This window comes from Phyllobates terribilis, unplaced genomic scaffold, assembly GCF_046119375.1.
Source record: "Phyllobates terribilis strain yellow unplaced genomic scaffold, ASM4611937v1 Scaffold_1__5_contigs__length_1240528914, whole genome shotgun sequence".
Classification (NCBI taxonomy): Eukaryota; Metazoa; Chordata; class Amphibia; order Anura; family Dendrobatidae; genus Phyllobates; species Phyllobates terribilis.
This window is the reverse complement of record NW_027362761.1, coordinates 360,632,818-360,651,222: the sequence shown is the minus strand read 5'-3', so window position 1 is coordinate 360,651,222 and position 18,405 is coordinate 360,632,818. Positions and strand designations below refer to the sequence as shown.

Below are 18,405 nucleotides of genomic sequence, written 5' to 3'. Positions count from 1 at the left end.
TAAACTAGACAATCTATTAGGCTGTATTGATAAATCTGCCACAAAATCTTTTCCTTGGAATACAGTCCAAACTTGCTCTTGCAGATTTGTGGCTGTCTATCATATAGGCTTCCTCACAATCTTTACTACACGCTGTTGCTATATACTTGAGACATGTGTTTACTGCTGACTAGATGCAAGTGTATGCCTAGAGAATTTGATGCTATTGCCATTGACTTCTGTTCTTAAACTGTATATGTCTGGATACTGTTTTTTTGCAGCTAGGGCACAAGTATAGCCTGTAGTGTTGAGCGAGTATGTTCTATTAACCCTTTCGCCGAGTACGCTCGGGCCGAGCTCCGAGTATTTATAGCTGCTCGGTGATATGGTTGAATCGCTCCCGTGTGCATGATTTGCGGCTGTTTGACAGTTTTAATACATGTGAGGAATGTCTATTTCTTACACATTCCTCCCATGTAATAAAGCTGTCAAACAGTTGCAAATCATGCACACGGGAGCGATTCAACCATATCACCGAGCAGCTGTAAATACTCGGAGCTCGGCCCGAGCATACTCGGACAGAACATACTCGCTCAACACTAATAGCCTGCGGTCTTTTTCTGTCCTGTTGGAAACCACAATCCAAACAAATACTGGGTTTTGTGTTTGTTTTATTAGTAGAACTTGGTTATAATAGTATCCAATTATGGCAAAAATAGATTATCTGTACTGCATGTCAAAAATAGAATGTGAACAAGGAGCAGGGATTTATATATACTTGCATTGAAATCAAAAAACTTTACTCCTCGGAAGTACAGTTAATGAAAATTGTATAAAAAGAAAAGCCAGCTTCTAGTCTGAGCAAAGAATCCCAATATTTCATTAATTGGAGTATCCATGTAGAAGATCATCTCTTCAATCTAAGGCCGTATAAAGGCAAATTATAATATGGAGAAACAACAATGTATAATATATTGATTGGATACACCTTACTCTATGGGATTGATTTTTTTTTATTTTTTTTTATCTGATTTATGTGTTACCATTGTTTTTCCTTTTTTATTAGTGTTTATATTCCTTCTCAATAGACAGATGACATTTAGAATAGTGCATTGTGCTGCATTCTGAATATTTGCAAGTGATTTGTGACCTATTTTTTTACATGCGTTTATATAATGTCAAATTTATAATGGTGGACCTGAGGCTAATCTGTCTTCATAGTAAGCTGCACTATTTAAGGGCTGTATATCATATTGACAGAGACCTCTAGGATATTCTACCTTACAGAACAAAAAATGAACTGCGCTAACAATGGCTATAAGAGAAGATGGCAGACTTAGTACAGAGTGGCGTTGTTCCCATCTGTCTCAATGAAGGATTAAGATGCTCACGTCACTTAAAGGGAATCTGTCAGCAGGTTTTTGCTGCTTAATCTGAGAGCAGCATAATATAGAGCACGAAACCCCGATTCCAGGGATGTGTCACTTATTGGGCTGTGTTGTAGTTTCAATTTAAATAGTGTTTTATCAGCAGGAGATTAACATTGCCTGGACTACAGCTCACAGGACCAGCAGTCAGGCCAGTCTGTGTAATCTCGCCCCCACCACTGATTGGCAGCTTGCTCACACTGGAAAGTGTACACAGGAAGCTGCCAGTCAGGGATGTGGGTGGGATTATACACAACAGAAGACTAAGCTCTGCTACATCTACATTTGACAAAACGGGTATTCTATGAAAACTACACCAATAAGCACAGTAAGTGATATATCCCTAGAATCAGGCTTTCTTGCTGTAAATTACACTGCTCTAAGGTTATGAGTAACAACATACTCGCAAGGATTTCAGGAACATCACGTTCAACTCCATTAATAGTTTAATTCACAACAAAAAAGGCCTTCAAAAATAAGAAAGCTTATACGACCAGAGTTTTTCAGAAAAATTACCTCTTTATTTAAACATTGCATATTAAAAACATTATGGTGCTGCATAAGGAGGGCACAGCTGACTCACACATTATTCAAAAAGTGCATGCAGATATATCAGGGGTATATTAATCCAACATCGTTGAAATGCATACAAAATATATCACAAATGCATGATTGACTATGGATAATATATATCCTTAAACAGCAATATAGAATCAAATTGTTATTTCTCTCAATCATATTAAGGTGAGCAGTGCGAGGGCGAAACGCGCGTAGGGGCGCGAGGGCACGAGCGGTACTCGTTTACCTCCACAAGTAAGTACTCCTGACTAATATTTGGCAGTGTGGAAATTATTCAGAGAAATTTTGATAGAGGCAGGACTTTAGATTGGGTCCAACGCTAGGTATAGCCCCAATATTAGAGGGACTTGATACTAGACTTACAGGCATACGAATGTTTCACTACAAATTGATGGATTATATGTGAGCCCAACTAGGAAATCATGTTTACATTATGCACTATGCACTGCTCACCTTAATATGATTGAGAGAAATAACAATTTGATTCTATATTGCTGTTTAAGGATATATATTATCCATAGTCAATCATGCATTTGTGATCTATTTTGTATGCATTTCAACGATGTTGGATTAATATACCCCTGATATATCTGCATGCACTTTTTGAATAATGTGTGAGTCAGCTGTGCCCTCCTTATGCAGCACCATAATGTTTTTAATATGCAATGTTTAAATAAAGAGGTAATTTTTCTGAAAAACTCTGGTCGTATAAGCTTTCTTATTTTTGAAGGCCTTTTTTGTTGTGAATTGCTCTAAGGTTATATAGCAAAATCCTGCTGACAGATTCCCTTTAATGAATTTAGCGCATCCTTACAAGTGATGTGTGCCTCCCCTACAGATGTAAAATAAAAAATGATGATCCAATGGCGCTGTCACTCCAATGAATTATTAAAAAAAATGTTTTTTATTAACATGTTTTAATAAAAACATTGTTGTTTTTTTTAATAATTCATTGGAATAAGAGCGCCATTGGATCATCATTTTTTAATTTTATTTTGGATCTGTATCGTCACCCTCAGCTGGGGGCTGATGACAAGGGCTGCAGTCTTCTAACATCAGAGCTGTGCCTGAGATTGCACGACGATTCCAGGTGAGCCTTTACAGTGTTGGCTCGAGTAAGCCAGTCTGGGCTTATTCTCACACAGGAGCGCCTCTGTTTTCTTTTCCCTACAGATTTGTCCCAGACAGGGTATGGAGTACATTTCTGCCAAAAGTTACACCACTAAAATGGTGCCAAGCCCCATCCCACCCATACCCTGCCCACTTTGGCAAGGCTGGTGTGGAAACAAAAATTTCCCACTTAAGGCGTTTTACATCAGAAAACAGGCAAAGACACTTTAATGAATTGGGGCCACAGTGTCTATATAATCACAAGGCTCCTGCTCCTAACGTAAACATAAAATAAACAAAAATCATAATGCGCCTGCCATAAAAACATTTTCTAAAATAAGATCTAATCACCGATATTATCGAAATCCCCAGTATTGAACACTCCCATAAAAATCAACTTTTATTATAATAATGATATAAAAAGACTCTAAATGACATCCAATACCACCAGATATGGGCTAATCTACAGGTTAATAGCATTGTAAAGCCGTGTGGCCACTGCAGTGGAAGCTCAGCTGCCAGGAGAAAATGAGCTTTATTCCTCCCTGCGGCCTCTGACTTCCAGTCACGGTAGCATGTCTGGTGTGGCGTCAGTCATCGCTCAGTACATAGTGAGCAGCAGCTGTAACCGCGCTTTGGCACTGACTGGCAGCCGGCTCAGCAGCAGTTTCCTTTAAACAATCATAATTATTCTGTGTATCCTAATCTCCTTTTCGGTTACCTACCTCATTGTATTGCAGTTAGCCAATCCCTCAAGCTAATCACACTATCGATTACACTAAGGATCTGTGCACACGTTGAGTATTTGCAAAGGATAGTTCTGCGCTAAAAATGCATCTCTTGCCAGAAATAATGCAGAATACAAAATGTGTGTTTTCATTGCACTTATATTTCAGTTTTCTATGCATTTATTTGGGGAAAAATGCTTAAAGAGTAGTCACACAGCAGGTTTTTAAAAATTAATTGATGGGGAAATTTCATTTGTCATTTATTTTTATGATACTGTAAATTGCACAATACACACAAAAAAACACTGAAAAGCTAGTGCAAATATACAATGTGTGCACAAGCCCTAAGAGTGCGCTCTACTGCTAAGTTCAAATTGCCTTTTTCATCATTGGTGTAATAAACCCAACACCATATTATCCCAGTGCAGATGGTAACTACTTTCCCATTTAGTGTCAGTTATCCGCACAGTATACATTCTCAAAACCCCCAAAAAGTTCCAACTCACTAATACTGATAACACAACATTCCCACTGTGTTCATTTAGTATTGTATCATTGCAACGCAGCATTGTAGCCGACACCCGTCCTATTTCATGACTGATATCCTCTTTACTGCTGCTTGACTTTGCATACTATAGATTTCTTAACTATTTATCTCATGCTGCCTCCTTGTATCATCGCAACACCGCATTATAGCCGACATACAGATTTCATCACTAAAGGGGTGGTCTGGCACCTAAAACGTATTTTCTAAATATCTATCCTTACACCCTAACCACTTCTGTAACTTTTTCTTTATTACACAACCCCTACACTTTTCCCTGTCTACCTAATCTCTAAATGTGTAGTTTTTTTTATTTTTTTTTAAATGTGTGTTTTGTTTGAGAAGAGTCTCAAACATGACGTCACAGGAGGCTGGGGCTGCACTCACTCCCCACAGCGTCTATCGCCCTTCCTGACACAGGATGTCACTGGGTACAGCGCTGCAGTTGCTACTAATTTCTTCCATCGCTGCCCCCTCTGGAGAGGTGATGGATGCTGTGGCTGATCAGGATGTGAATTAAATTTGATGTGGTATTGGATGTCATTTAGAGTCTTTTTATCATTATTATAATAAAGTTAAGTTTTATGGGAATAATCCCCTATTTGGTGAAGTGTAAAAGTACAGATGTGGCACATTGTAGAAATGCTACCCTGCACTCTTGGGTTCGTTCATGCAACTAATACTTTCTCATTGGTAAGAAGGCTGATAACATGTGGAAGATTTCCCTAATCACCCCTTAGAGTCACTGGAGGCTGTATTGAGAGACAGATGACTGTAACAGACTTTGATCTTTCTTCCTGATGTCACAAATTAGGAAGTAAACATTTTTTTTCCATGCTACTGATAATTACATCTAGAATATTGACTTTTCTATCACCTGGAAACTAAAGCCCCAAACCATACCCAATAGATGACTGTCAATGTAGCAATGGTTTGGCCGACTGTTTAGCCAACGGCTATCTGTCCCGATTCCACCATATATAGGAATGTGCGTTCTGCTGAGCATTACTGTGTGCTATCTATAAGGGAGTGGCTATATGCTGTCATGCCCTGTTCTTGGGACTAGTCAGGTCTAGTCCTGGAAGTGTAAAATATTGATTTTAAGTTTCCTACCATGTGGGCATTTACTACTAACTCTGTATTTTTGAACTTGTGAATATGTTGTAATGATATATGAACAATCTTTGTTTCTCTTGTAGGGAACGTTCATAGAATAGTATGATCAAAGGAAAGAAACCGGTGGTCTCTGTCCATATGCATTGCCCCCGGTCTATGAGGATGAGAGTGTGTAGTACACATCCTCTTCTGGCTTCTGTGCTCTGCTGCTTCTAAGCCCCTTTAAATAAGAGTAAATGCTTTTTCATTATGCTGTGTTTACATAGTGATGGGTAATTGATCCTCGGATTTCTTGTTAGGGCCATATTTGGAGTTAAAATGGATTTCTTTCTTTTAGCATGAATTTAAGGACAATTGGCAGTGCCTCATCAGTTTTTGTTCTTCCTCTGTATTTTCTGCATGATATGAGATTAACCTAGATGAACTTGTGATTCTTTTGTTAACCTTAGTATAAACAATATGGATTAAAAATAATATACAGTACAGACCAAAAGTTTGGACACACCTTCTCATTTAAAGATTTTTCTGTATTTTCATGACTGTGAAAATTGTACATTCATACTGAAGGCATCAAAACTATGAATTAACACATGTGGAATTATATACTTAACAAAAAAGTGTGAAACAACTGCAAATATGTCTTATATTCTAGGTTCTTCAAAGTAGCCACCTTTGGCTTTGATGACTGCTATGCACACTCTTGGCATTATCTTGATGAGCTTCAAGAGGTAGTCACCGGAAATGGTCTTCACTTCACAGGTGTGCCCTGTCAGGTTTAATAAGTGGGATTTCTTGCCTTATAAATGGGGTTGGGACCATCAGTTGTGTTGTGCAGAAGTCTGGTGGATACACAGCTGATAGTACTACTGAATAGACTGTTAGAATTTGTATTATGGCAAGAAAAAAGCAGCTAAGTAAAGAAAAGCGAGTGGCCATCATTACTTTAAGAAATGAAGGTCAGTCAGTCCGAAAAATTGGGCAAACTTTGAAAGTGTCCCCAAGTGCAGTTGCAAAAACCATCAAGCGCTAAAAGAAACTGGCTTACATGAGGACCGCCCCAGGAAAGGAAGACCAAGAGTCACCTCTGCTTCTGAGGATAAGTTTATCCGAGTCACCAGCCTCAGAAATCGCAGGTTAACAGCAGCTCAGATTAGAGACCAGGTCAATGCCACACAGAGTTCTAGCAGCAGACACATCTCTTCAACATCTGTTAAGAGGAGACTTTGTGAAGCAGGCCTTCATGGTAAAATAGCTGCTAGGAAACCACTGCTAAGGACAGGCAACAAGCAGAAGAGACTTGTTTGGGCTAAAGAACACAAGGAATGGACATTAGACCAGTGGAAATCTGTGATTTGGTCTGATGAGTCCAAATTTGAGATCTTTGGTTCCAACCACCGTGTCTTTGTGCGACGCAGAAAAGGTGAACGGATGGACTCTACATGCCTGGTTCCCACCGTGAAGCATGGAAGAGGAGATATGATGGTGTGGGGGTGCTTTGCCGGTGACACTGTTGGGGATTTATTCAAAATTGAAGGCATACTGAACCAGCATGGCTACCACAGCATCTTGCAGCGGCATGCTATTCCATCCGGTTTGCGTTTAGTTGGACCATCATTTATTTTTCAACAGGACAATGACCCCAAACACACCTCCAGGCTGTGTAAGGGCTATTTGACCAAGTAGGAGAGTGATGGGGTGCTATGCCAGATGACCTTGTCTCCACAGTCACCAGACCTGAACCCAATCGAGATGGTTTGGGGTGAGCTGGACCGCAGAGTGAAGGCAAAAGGGCCAGCAAGTGCTAAGCATCTCTGGGAACTCCTTCAAGATTGTTGGAAGACCATTTCCGGTGACTACCTCTTGAAGCTCATCAAGAGAATGCAAAGAGTGTGCAAAGCAGTCATCAAAGCAAAAGGTGGCTACTTTGAAGAACCTAGAATATAAGGCATATTTTCAGTTGTTTCACACTTTTTTGTTAAGTATATAATTCCACATGTGTTAATTCATAGTTTTGATGCCTTCAGTGTGAATGTAGAATTTTCACAGTCATGAAAATACAGAAATTTCTTTAAGTGAGAAGGTGTGTCCAAACTTTTGGTCTGTACTGTATATTGAATGTTCTGTGGTTCCCAATCCTCTGATTATTTAACGGCACCTTTAGACGTTCTCGTTACTGCACAGGAAATTGTCTATTGCCCACTCATCTTACAACATAATGCTAATTTTAGCATTGGATATCTGCAGATATTCTGTTTTGCAAGAAGTAACTTTTTGTTCTCTTATTTTTCTTTTATTGTAGGTTGCCATGGTTGAAGTCCAGCTAGATGCAAACCATGTCTACCCGGCCGGCCTCCTTATTGCTTTCAGTGCCTGTACTACTGTGTTGGTTGCTGTACACTTATTTGCACTTATGATCAGCACCTGCATCCTACCGAACATAGAAGCTGTGAGCAACGTCCACAATCTCAACTCTGTGAAGGAATCCCCCCACGAAAGGATGCACCGTCACATTGAGCTTGCTTGGGCCTTCTCCACTGTCATTGGAACTCTTCTCTTCCTTGCTGAGGTTGTGCTCCTGTGCTGGGTGAAGTTTCTCCCAGTGAACAATCCCAAGCTAGCAGTCAATGACACCTCCATCAGTCCTGGAAAAGAAGCTGCAATAGCTTCAACGTGCATAATGGTGCCATTTGGATTAATTTTTATAGTGTTTGCGGTTCACTTCTACAGGTCACTTGTCGGCCACAAAACAGATCGACAGTTCCAGGAGTTGAATGAACTTGCCGAACTGGCTCAACTTCAGGACCAATTAGACCACAGAGGGGACTCTGTCCAATCCCCTGGTCATTACCCATAACCGTTCTGCTACAAAGGGTTAATCGCTTCGACCTTATGTTTTGGATACATAAGTGAGAAGTGGGCTGAGTTGGAGCTCAGGAAGGGCTAATTCTTTAATACTAGGAATGCACTTTGAGGCAGAAATCAAATCTAGAGCTTATACGGTTCTTTCTGACCATCTTCCAGTGTGAAAGAGGGGAGAGGTAAATATCTATGCATTCTCAGTCTGCCTAAGATCTAGCTCTCTCAGGGCAGAATGTGGATTTTTTGTAGGCTTTTTGAACTGCCTACTTTCCACTTCCAGCGTCTTGGAAATCTGTATTTTAATGTTCATTTTAATTGGATATGATAAGGTGTGGACCAGTCCCAGATTAGACCTTTTAAGCAGTTTGGAAGAAATTACTTTTCCCTGTTACTTTACTTCAGCATGCTTGCTTGGATTTTTCCCATGTATGTGATAATTTTGAAGAAAACAGCTGTCTTACTCCCTTGGCTGGGTGAGCAGCTGTCTTACTCCCTTGGCTGGGTGAGCAATGTGTGTTTGACTGCTTTGCTTGTCGGTGTCACTGGAAGTCTTCAGGTGCATGCAGGGAAGCTGGCAGAAAGTTTTGTAATGCATGCCCCAATAATCATTTGTGTGAGCCACTGGATTGCTTTGAATATTTAACATAGTGTTTATGTATATATGCAGAGACTCTTAATAGTTGATCTCAATCAACGTTATTTTTTACAGCATTTTTCGCACATTTATAACCTTTTGCATACGTTTATCATGTTGTCTAAGTGCCTCCAAAGCATCAGCAAAGATGCAGTATACGTGTCTGATCTGTTACATTGTGTGTACAAATATGGACTCACAAGGATTGTGTTATACTTTAGTATAATCCCTCCTGTGTAGGAGCAGCCAGCTGCAATAATGAGGGTCGGGGTGTTGTGGAAATGTTTATGGCCTGTAAAGACACAAAAATTACAGGTGCAGCCTCTTCTTCAAGAAGTATGTGTATATATATATATATATTCTTCAGGTTTCTTGAACTGAAATGCAATGATAAAGTAGTTTGAAGGAAAAAAAAATATTTCTATAATTAAAAGTTAAAATCATTGTTCCTAAATATATTTGTTATGGCTTATAAAGGGAAACTATAGCACAAATATGGTCATTATCTTCATTGGGGTTTCTTTTACAGCACCCATGTAGTATATTCTCACATAGGATTGAGAGAGAAAAATTTCCCACTGAAGTAAAGACTATGCAGTGTGCAAAGGGCTACATACATTGTACACCTAAAAGTTCCCACTATATATTGCTATATTGTGGGTGACCGAAAAGTATTACATATTGCAAGAAATAAAAGAATTATCGCTACCAGTGAACCAGGCAGTTTCCTCTGTTCTCTATGGGCCTCTTCCGTTGTAAGACAAGTTAATGACCTATATGGAGTAAAAAATTTTTAGATGCTATATAATTAAAGGGAACCTGTCACCAGAAAAAACGCTGTTAACCTGCCCGGCACCCGCACGTAGCTGAAGGCTGCGGGGAGAAAATTAACTTTATTCCCCCTGGCTGCATTCAGGGTTCAGTCACCAGCAGCTGTATCCATGCCACCGACCCTAATACAGAGCCAGTAGGGCCGGGGGCGCAGTTACAGTCGTCGCTCTGTATTGTCAGAGCGGTGACTGAATCGGCACTGCCGCCGCCCCTGTGGCTGTAACACGAACGTTGCCGATGGGAATAAAATAAATTTTCTCCCTGCAGTGTTCAGCTAAGTGCAGACTCCGGGCAGGTTAATAACACTATTAACCTGCAGATTAACTCCATATCTGCAGGCTAATAGTGTTTTTTTTTCTGGTGACAGGTTCCCTTTAAGCAATAACAGAATAATGGGTCAGCACACACAAATTACAGTGGAATGAAAAAAAAGCATCTTTTACTAGCTCGATGAATCATAGCATATATTTATTATGCTGTGTCTGTATTTACCATAGCCAAAATTGCGTGTCAGATATGTTGCTGAATATCCGTCCCATTCATCTGAATGGGCTGTTACTGCTGCAAGAAACTGGAGTTTTGCAAATCCCATTCTGGCAAAATGAAACAGTCACAGAATTTTCTGCAACAAGTCTGGACGCTTGTGAAAGTCCATTTGGATTCATCAAGATCTGCTGTAAATTGGATCCATCATATTTATTGTGGCCTTCTAAAAACCTGAAACAACCACATCAAGGTGAAGGCCATTTTCACACGGTTGTATTTTGGTCAGTATTTTGCATCCAAAACTGGTTAGGCAACATAAATGGATGAAAAGTGTATACTATTTTAAATACTTTAATATTTTGGATTAACTTTTTGTTTAAGCTTATGAATACTGAAGCAAAATACTGTTGTGTGAAAGTGGCTTTAGCCTGAAGGTGCTGATTTGTACACTTTTTTTAATGGAATAACATAAATATACTACTTCAGTATAATATGCTGCACTAAAGAAACCTTGACTAAACTGCATGTTAATATTTGCCTCAAGCTTTGGTAGGGTTTTTAATGAAGTCAATGGGGAAAAACAAAATAGATCAGATATGACGACTTAAACCCCCCCATTAAGTAGGTCATTTCCTGAGGGTATGTGCACATAACTTCTTTTTCAGGTGGGTTCTGTCTGGAATCAGCCTGAAAAAGTGCCGCAAAACCACAGCAAAAAAAAATGAACATAATGCAGAGCAATTTAAAAACAACATTGCTGCTCACATTTTCATTCTAGAGTCTGGAAACCGTGAAGCAGTTAAAAGAAGCAACATGATCATTCTTTGGGCGGCTTTGATTGGGCGCCGTAGGAGGAATAGACTGGTGGTGGACCCAGCATAAAAAAACAGCAGCAAAGTCACTTCAAGAAAGACTGCTTTTTCCTGAAGTGGTTTCACCTAGGAAAACCTCAGTGGCTCTGCCGGCATCTTAAAGACGTCCTGTGCACCTTCCCTGAGACCAGTTTCACATGGCTGTATTTTGGTCAGTATTTGTAAGCCATATCTAGAAGTGGGTCCAAACTATGAAAGGGTTCCAAATTGATTCTTTCTAATTTTGTTCCTCTTCTCTACTGGCTTTAACACAAATATTATGATGTGAAAGTGGCACAGAGCTTGCCCTATATAACCCCCATATGAATCCATGTTCAATTTGGCATGTGTTCTGAATTTGAGAATGAGGAGTAAGTTGCTGCTGGATGTATATTTTGTCAGCAGCTTTTCTCCAAGGAGAACAAAGAATCAGGCATGCTGAAATTTAACATGCCCATCCTCGTAGTGCCCTGGTCCAGCGAACATGTTAGTGGCTGCAGAACCAGAGCCCTGTGAACCTCCTCCTACCTGTCGACATCCCCTGCGCCTCTTCTGATGAGGGATGCAAGTAAGAGGCGGTTCGCAGGGCTATGGTCTCACGGACTATTTAGCCAACCTTAGTCAAATGTGTATGACCACCTTAAATCTTATGTATATTTAAGATATTTATCTTCTTTTAAATGCCTGCATCTTCGGCTATGGGTCTACTCATACTACATTATGGTTAGTGCCTAAGTAACATTGATGTAGTTTACTTTTTAACACACACTGGTAAATTATATGCTTATGCAGTTTTTCCCTCTAGTAGAAGCCCTTTCTTGAGAGAAGGCCCTAAATAGTTATTTTTAAACCATAAAAAATTGCCTAAAACTACACATATAAATAGAGGTAAAATATATATATATATATTTTATATGTAAATTAACGATTCACACGCCTTTACATAATGGTCGGGAAATGTGTTTTGGCTATAGTTTTCCTTTTAGAAAAATATATATTTTTTAATATATAGTTTTAAAGAATCTTAAAATGTGAACTATGAGGGGCATTGGTTACTGCAAGAATACCAATGAAAATCTAAGCAAATGTCGACTTTTCAGTATGTTGCAATGAGTCTTTGTAGTTGTGAAATGCTGAAGAAACATTAAGAAAAGGGAACATGGATCTAAATGTCTGCCCTCTCCGCACATCGGTCTATCACCTTCTGTTTTCATGCACAGCGGTATTATTTGTAACAATATATGAAATGAGCACACGATGATACTGAGGTTGTGAAAAGCACTGTAAGAAATAAAACTGCAGAATGTCATGTTACTGACTAAAGATTATTTATACTTCGAAGCCTTTAAATAAAAGGGAGGCTGGGTGAACTGTGCTCACGCTCCGTATGTTCTTTTTGGTTTTGCAAGATACTAAATCGAAAAAAGGTTCCATAAAGAGCATCGAGATGTTATTTTCTGCTCTCTATTGTGGCAGCAGCGTCTTTTTGTAATCCTCCTTCGATGGCCATGGTAGACAGACTTCTTTCTACATGCATCTGCCTTCCTGTGGACACCAAATCCGTTTCTGGGGCTGCTGGAGATACAATCTCTGCCTTTCTTCCCATGTTATAAATCACATGCATGACATGAGTTTTTCTTCTAGCACTGTGTACTTACAATTGCTCATCTTGCCTTTCTAGTCAGCAAATTCTTCTCTTTTCCATTACGTCTATGACATCGCGTGATTAACAACTGACTGGCTGAATCCTTCTAAGCTCTTATGTAGAAACAGGTCAGTTTTCCCTGTATGACTCATAGGTCACTGCAAAGGTCCCTGGCGGAGGGGGGCAACTGGGTCAGGAGTTGAAGAGGGGAATGATAAATGCAGGGACAAGAGACTTCCTGTTTCTACAGAGAAAAGAGAAGAATTAGCTGCGTAGAAAGGCAAAAGGAGCAATTGTAAGTACACAGTGCTTTATAATATGATTGCAACATATTAAGAGGATAAAATCGTTCCTGGGAGTGCTTCTTTAAATGAAGATCTGTCACTGTAAAGATGATGTCCGTTAACTACGATCCGCACTTGCAACAGAAAGATGTCAGATGGTGATCAAAATGCATACTACGGTTCCTTAGTGTACAGCTGTAGGTTCACCTTTTTACATGGCCAAGGTTTGGATGTCATGATAAACCGTATCCTCGGATAGTCTTAGGCTACTGATTCCTATCACTTTTTATATTTATGTGAAGCTTATAGAAATACTCATATACTTGTCTGTTTAGAAATTTTCACCTTTTTTTTTTTCCTAGTACAGTAATGGATAAAATTGATGCCTAGTTGACACTTGTGAAATGCTGATGCTTCCCCCTTAGAACACACTGTCAAACTTTTAACCTAGAAATGACAATCTGATTGTTTATACAATAATTTATACATGGCACATAATTTTACAATGGCATTTCCCAAGTAAAGGCTTTATTAAAGCTGAAGTCCTTTTTCTTTTTCAAGAAATGTTGTTCGAGCCGCTTCCAGAACACCTTCAGGGTTTGCCACTTTTACCTGAGGGTAGAAAAAAAAAGTAGATGGTTATAGGCAAACTGAGGTTTGTGAAAGTCTTGCACCCACATCAATAGGCCTGTGTTTCTATTTTTCCTTGTACGAGTGTATAATGTAGATATTACACACGCAGGGCTTCTTGGGCATTAAGGCTATACTCACACATTGCTTTTTTGTTGCAGCCAAAACTTGATCTCACTGCAAACAAAAAGCATGTTTTGCTGGCTTTTGTGCTGCTTTTCTTACTGTGTTTTTCAGGATCCCAAAGTTTAACTTTGCCTTTACCATACACGCATGAACAATGCAAGCTGTTAGGCCACCAATGCAATACATATGTGACACCGTAAAACATTTTTGGCGAAAAAAAGGCAATTTGATCAAGTTTTTTAGTGGAAAAAGATTTTTATATCTGAAAAAATAGACTATTCTGAACAAAAAAGTTCATGAAATAATACACAACTGCAAATGTAAAAACAGTGGGGGGGTTGAATCGGTAGGGGATAGTTTACCTTGGGGGTGGGGAGTTGAATCGGTAGGGGATAGTTTACCTAAGACATTGGCAGTGCATTTTGTAGGGTGGACACTGTTTACTTTTAGACATTGGCCAGGCATTGTTCAATTTTACACATTGGTCGGCCATTTAGATGCTCAGGCATTGTTTACTAACTTAACTAAACTGTACTAATAGCTCAGCTCAAGTGAAGACACCAAGATAATTTAGTTTAACACAAAAAAAGTTTCACATCCTGCTATACCTGCTTTTTTTCACTAAAAACTCAGCAAAAACTGATGGGAACAACTTTTGCTGATATATATACAGTGCCTACAAGTAGTATTCAACCCCCTGCAGATTTAGCTGGTTTGATAAGATGCAAATAAGTTAGAGCCTTCAAACTGCAAACGAGAGTAGGTTTTATGAACAGAAGCATAGATCTTACAAACCAAAAAGTTATGTTGCTCAGTTGAATTTTATTAAATTTTAAACATAAAAGTGTGGGTCAATTATTATACAACCCCTATGTTTAATATTTTGTGGAATAACCCTTGTTTGCAATTACAGCTAATAATCGTCTTTTATAAGACCTGATCAGGCCGGCACAGGTCTGTGGAGTTATCTTGGCCCACTCCTCCATGCAGATCTTCTCCAAGTTATCTAGGTTCTTTGGGTATCTCATGTGGACTTTATTCTTGAGCTCCTTCCACAAGTTTTCAATTGGGTTAAGGTCAGGAGACTGACTAGGCCACTCCAACACCTTGACTTTTTCCCTCTTGAACCAGGCCTTGGTTTTCTTGGCAGTGTGCTTTGGGTCGTTGTCTTGTTGGAAGATGAAATTACGACCCATCTTAAGATCCTTGATGGAGGAGCGGAAGTTCTTGGCCAAAATCTCCAGGTAGGCCGTGCTATCCATCTTCCCATGGATGCGGACCAGATGGCCAGGCCCCTTGGCAGAGAAACAGCCCCACAGCATGATGCTGCCACCACCATGCTTGACTGTAGGGATGGTATTCTTGGGGTCGTATGCAGTGCCATCCAGTCTCCAAACGTCACGTGTGTGGTTGGCACCAAAGATCTCGATCTTTTGTCTCATCAGACCATAGAACCTTGAACCAGTCAGTCTCCGAGTCCTCCAAGTGATCATGAGCAAACTGTAGACGAGCCTTGACATGACGCTTTGAAAGTAAAGGTACCTTACGGGCTCGTCTGGAACGGAGACCATTGCGGTGGAGTACGTTACTTATGGTATTGACTGAAACCAATGTCCCCACTGCCATGAGATCTTCCCGGAGCTCCTTCCTTGTTGTCCTTGGGTTAGCCTTGACTCTTCGGACAAGCCTGGCCTCGGCACGGGAGGACACTTTCAAAGGCTGTCCTGGCCGTGGAAGGCTAACAGTAGTTCCATAAGCCTTCCACTTACGGATGATGCTCCCAACAGTGGAGACAGGTAGGCCCTACTCCTTGGAAAGGGTTTTGTACCCCTTGCCAGCCTTGTGACCCTCCACGATCTTGTCTCTGATGGCCTTGGAATGCTCCTTTTGTCTTTCCCATGTTGACCATGTCTGAGTGCTGTTCACAAGTTTGGGGAGGGTCTTAAATAGTCAGAAAAGGCTGGCAAAAGAGATCTTTAATCCACACATGTGAAGCTCATTATTCTTGGTGCCTGAACTACTTCTTAATACTTTAGGGGGACCAAACAGAATTCTTGTGGTTTGAGAGGTTGAATAATAAATGACACTCAGAATTAACTTTTAACGTTTAAAAAAAAAAAAAAAAAAAATTGCTGCAGTGCATTTCCCACTTCCAGGCTGATCTACAGTACAAATGTCACAATGCCAAGTTAATTCCGCATGTGTCAACCAGCTAAATCTGCAGAGGGTTGAATACTACTTGTAGGCACTGTATGTATATGTATGTATATGTGTTGCTTTTTATAGGTGAAAAAATGTTGAAAAGTGATATGCTGCAGTTTTCCAATTCATTCAGGGAAAAAACCAATGTGTGCATTAGATTTCTGAAATCTCAGCTTTTGCTGGTACTGTAAAAAGCAGCTTTCATTTGCATAAAAAACACACCAAAAATGCAACTTGTGAACATAGCCAAAGGGTTTGCTCAAATCTTTTATTTTTACAAGTTTGGTTTGTGTACTTGAAAGCACTTTAAAAGCCCCATGCATCAAGCAAATGTGAAGTGTCCTGTTGCTGTGCTTCTTTATACCTTTTATTTCTTTATGTAGGTAAGCGTAGCAGAGCCTATGTCCTAAGGCAAGCAGATATGTCATGTGTCTGTTCAAACTACTACTATAAGAAAATATAGCAGTACCTAGATTTGATGATACTCTAAGGCTATGTTCACACACTGCCTTTTTTCTGCGGTTTTTTTCTGCAGCAAAACCTGATCTCTTGCCAGGAAGGTTTGTTCAGGATTTTGCTTGTTTTTTTCCTTGTTTTTTTACTGCATTTTTTGGTGCTATGGTCTTCCACTGAATTGCACAGGAATTGTTCATTTTCACACCTCACTGGGCCACGGGTATTGTTCAATCTCACACCTGGCTCAGCCAATGTTTACTGTTTCCGCATTACTAATTTAATTTAACTGTAGTATCCAAACTGCCATCTCAGGTGACCAAGACAAGATGGTAAAATCACAATAATAAATGAGTTTCACATACTGCTCTACTTGATTTTTTTTTTCACTAAAAACACAACAAAACCTGATAGCTATGTTCACAATAGGCGTTTTTTCACCACCCATTACTTCCAATGGGTGAAAATCATTATTCTGCAAAAAAAAACATGCAAAGCACAAAATACTGATCAAATAAAAACCAAGGTGTGTGCATGAGATTTCTGAAATCTCAGACTTTGCTGATACTGTAACATGCAGCTGAAAATTTGCACAAAAACGCAATGTGTGAACATAGCCTAATGGTTCTTTTTGCAATTTCTTTGAGGGGTGGTGCGAAACTAATATTGATTTTAATTCTAAATGGTTATCTATTTATTGAAATCTAATACACTTCAATTAAAAATTCCATACTAGCTCTAGTCTAACACATTTATTTTTATCTACTTCTGTTTTTATCACATTTGTTTGTGAACCTCCAGTGCATGTTGGGATACTCAACCAGGACTACTTCAGGGGGCAGAGAATACGGTCATAGCCTCTGTCCCTACCTTGAAATGAAGCATCATCAGTGATGTCCTTTTCAGGGGCTGGACTAATCCCTGCGCTATTGAGCATGTGTCTGTTCTCAATTCTGATGTATGCACAGTGACAATGTACTCACTTACCGTCTCTAATTAGAAGTGATAAGCCAGCCATAGAGCGTGCACATTGTAAGGAAAGAACCAGGCGAAAAGAGCAAAATAAATGTCCCTTTTGGGGGTGGGACTGCTCCCTACTCTCCATGTTCTCTCCTTACAATGCTCTCCCTCGCCCAGATAGCACGCTGTCACTGTGCAATGAAAAGTATATTGCATAGTGACCAGGTAGCTGGTCCTGAGCATACATCGGAATAGACAAGGGGTGCATGCTCAAGAGTAGGGACTAGCCCAGCCCCTGTAACGGACGTCACTGATTACTTTGTTTCAGGGTGGAGACAGAGGCTTTGGCAGTGATCACAGCCACTGCCCCCTGATGACGTCCTGTTTGAGTATCCCAGCATGCACTGGGGATTCTAAAACAGGGCGTCATCAAAGCAGAAGTAGGTTAAAAAAAGAAAAAAAAAAGCTGTTCAATTACAGAGGGAACAGCAGGGACTTTTCAATGTATATTAGAAAAACGATTATATTTCAATAAAGATTTAACATTAAATTCTAATTAGTTTCACACCACCCCTTTAATATTATCACCAATGAAATAAGGTGGGTTTATAGGGTTTTCTTGATAGCAATATACTTATAACATTCAGTGATGGGAACTTTTTCAAAAACTTCTAATATGACAAACTAGTCATACACTAGATGGATGTAACTATTTCTCTTGACATGGTGGGGAGGAAGCAAGAGCTCTTGACATCATGTGTAGGACCAGTTTTAGTGATGGTTGTGATTCCAGTCACTGGGAAAAGGGTTAAAACTGCTTAGCTAAAGTCTTTCCTTGATTAAAGTGTGTGTTCAAACCAAGCAAAGGCCCTCTGTGCACCCTTGGTGTGGCTGAGCAGTTCATTGCACCTTTCCACTGATTTATTTTCCATCATGCCCTCCATTGGTGGAGATAGAAAAC

General features: G+C 39.8%; 2 protein-coding genes across 4 annotated transcripts in view; one reads left to right on the top strand and one right to left on the bottom strand.

Annotated features, from left to right (window-relative positions):
• LOC141262183 (calcium release-activated calcium channel protein 1) overlaps positions 1 to 16,848 on the top strand; it is a 32,810-nt gene extending 15,962 nt beyond the window's left edge. For all 3 annotated transcript variants that reach the window (XM_073676274.1, XM_073676275.1, XM_073676276.1), the window contains one exon: positions 7,783 to 16,848. In XM_073676274.1, the coding sequence (XP_073532375.1) occupies positions 7,783 to 8,337 (555 nt within the window). In that variant the 3' untranslated portion in view covers positions 8,338 to 16,848. The remainder of the gene's footprint in view (positions 1 to 7,782) is intronic.
• MORN3 (MORN repeat containing 3) overlaps positions 12,451 to 18,405 on the bottom strand; it is a 62,445-nt gene continuing 56,490 nt past the window's right edge. The window contains exon 7 of the mRNA XM_073676277.1: positions 12,451 to 13,685. Coding sequence (XP_073532378.1) covers positions 13,605 to 13,685 — 81 coding nt within the window. The 3' untranslated portion in view covers positions 12,451 to 13,604. The remainder of the gene's footprint in view (positions 13,686 to 18,405) is intronic.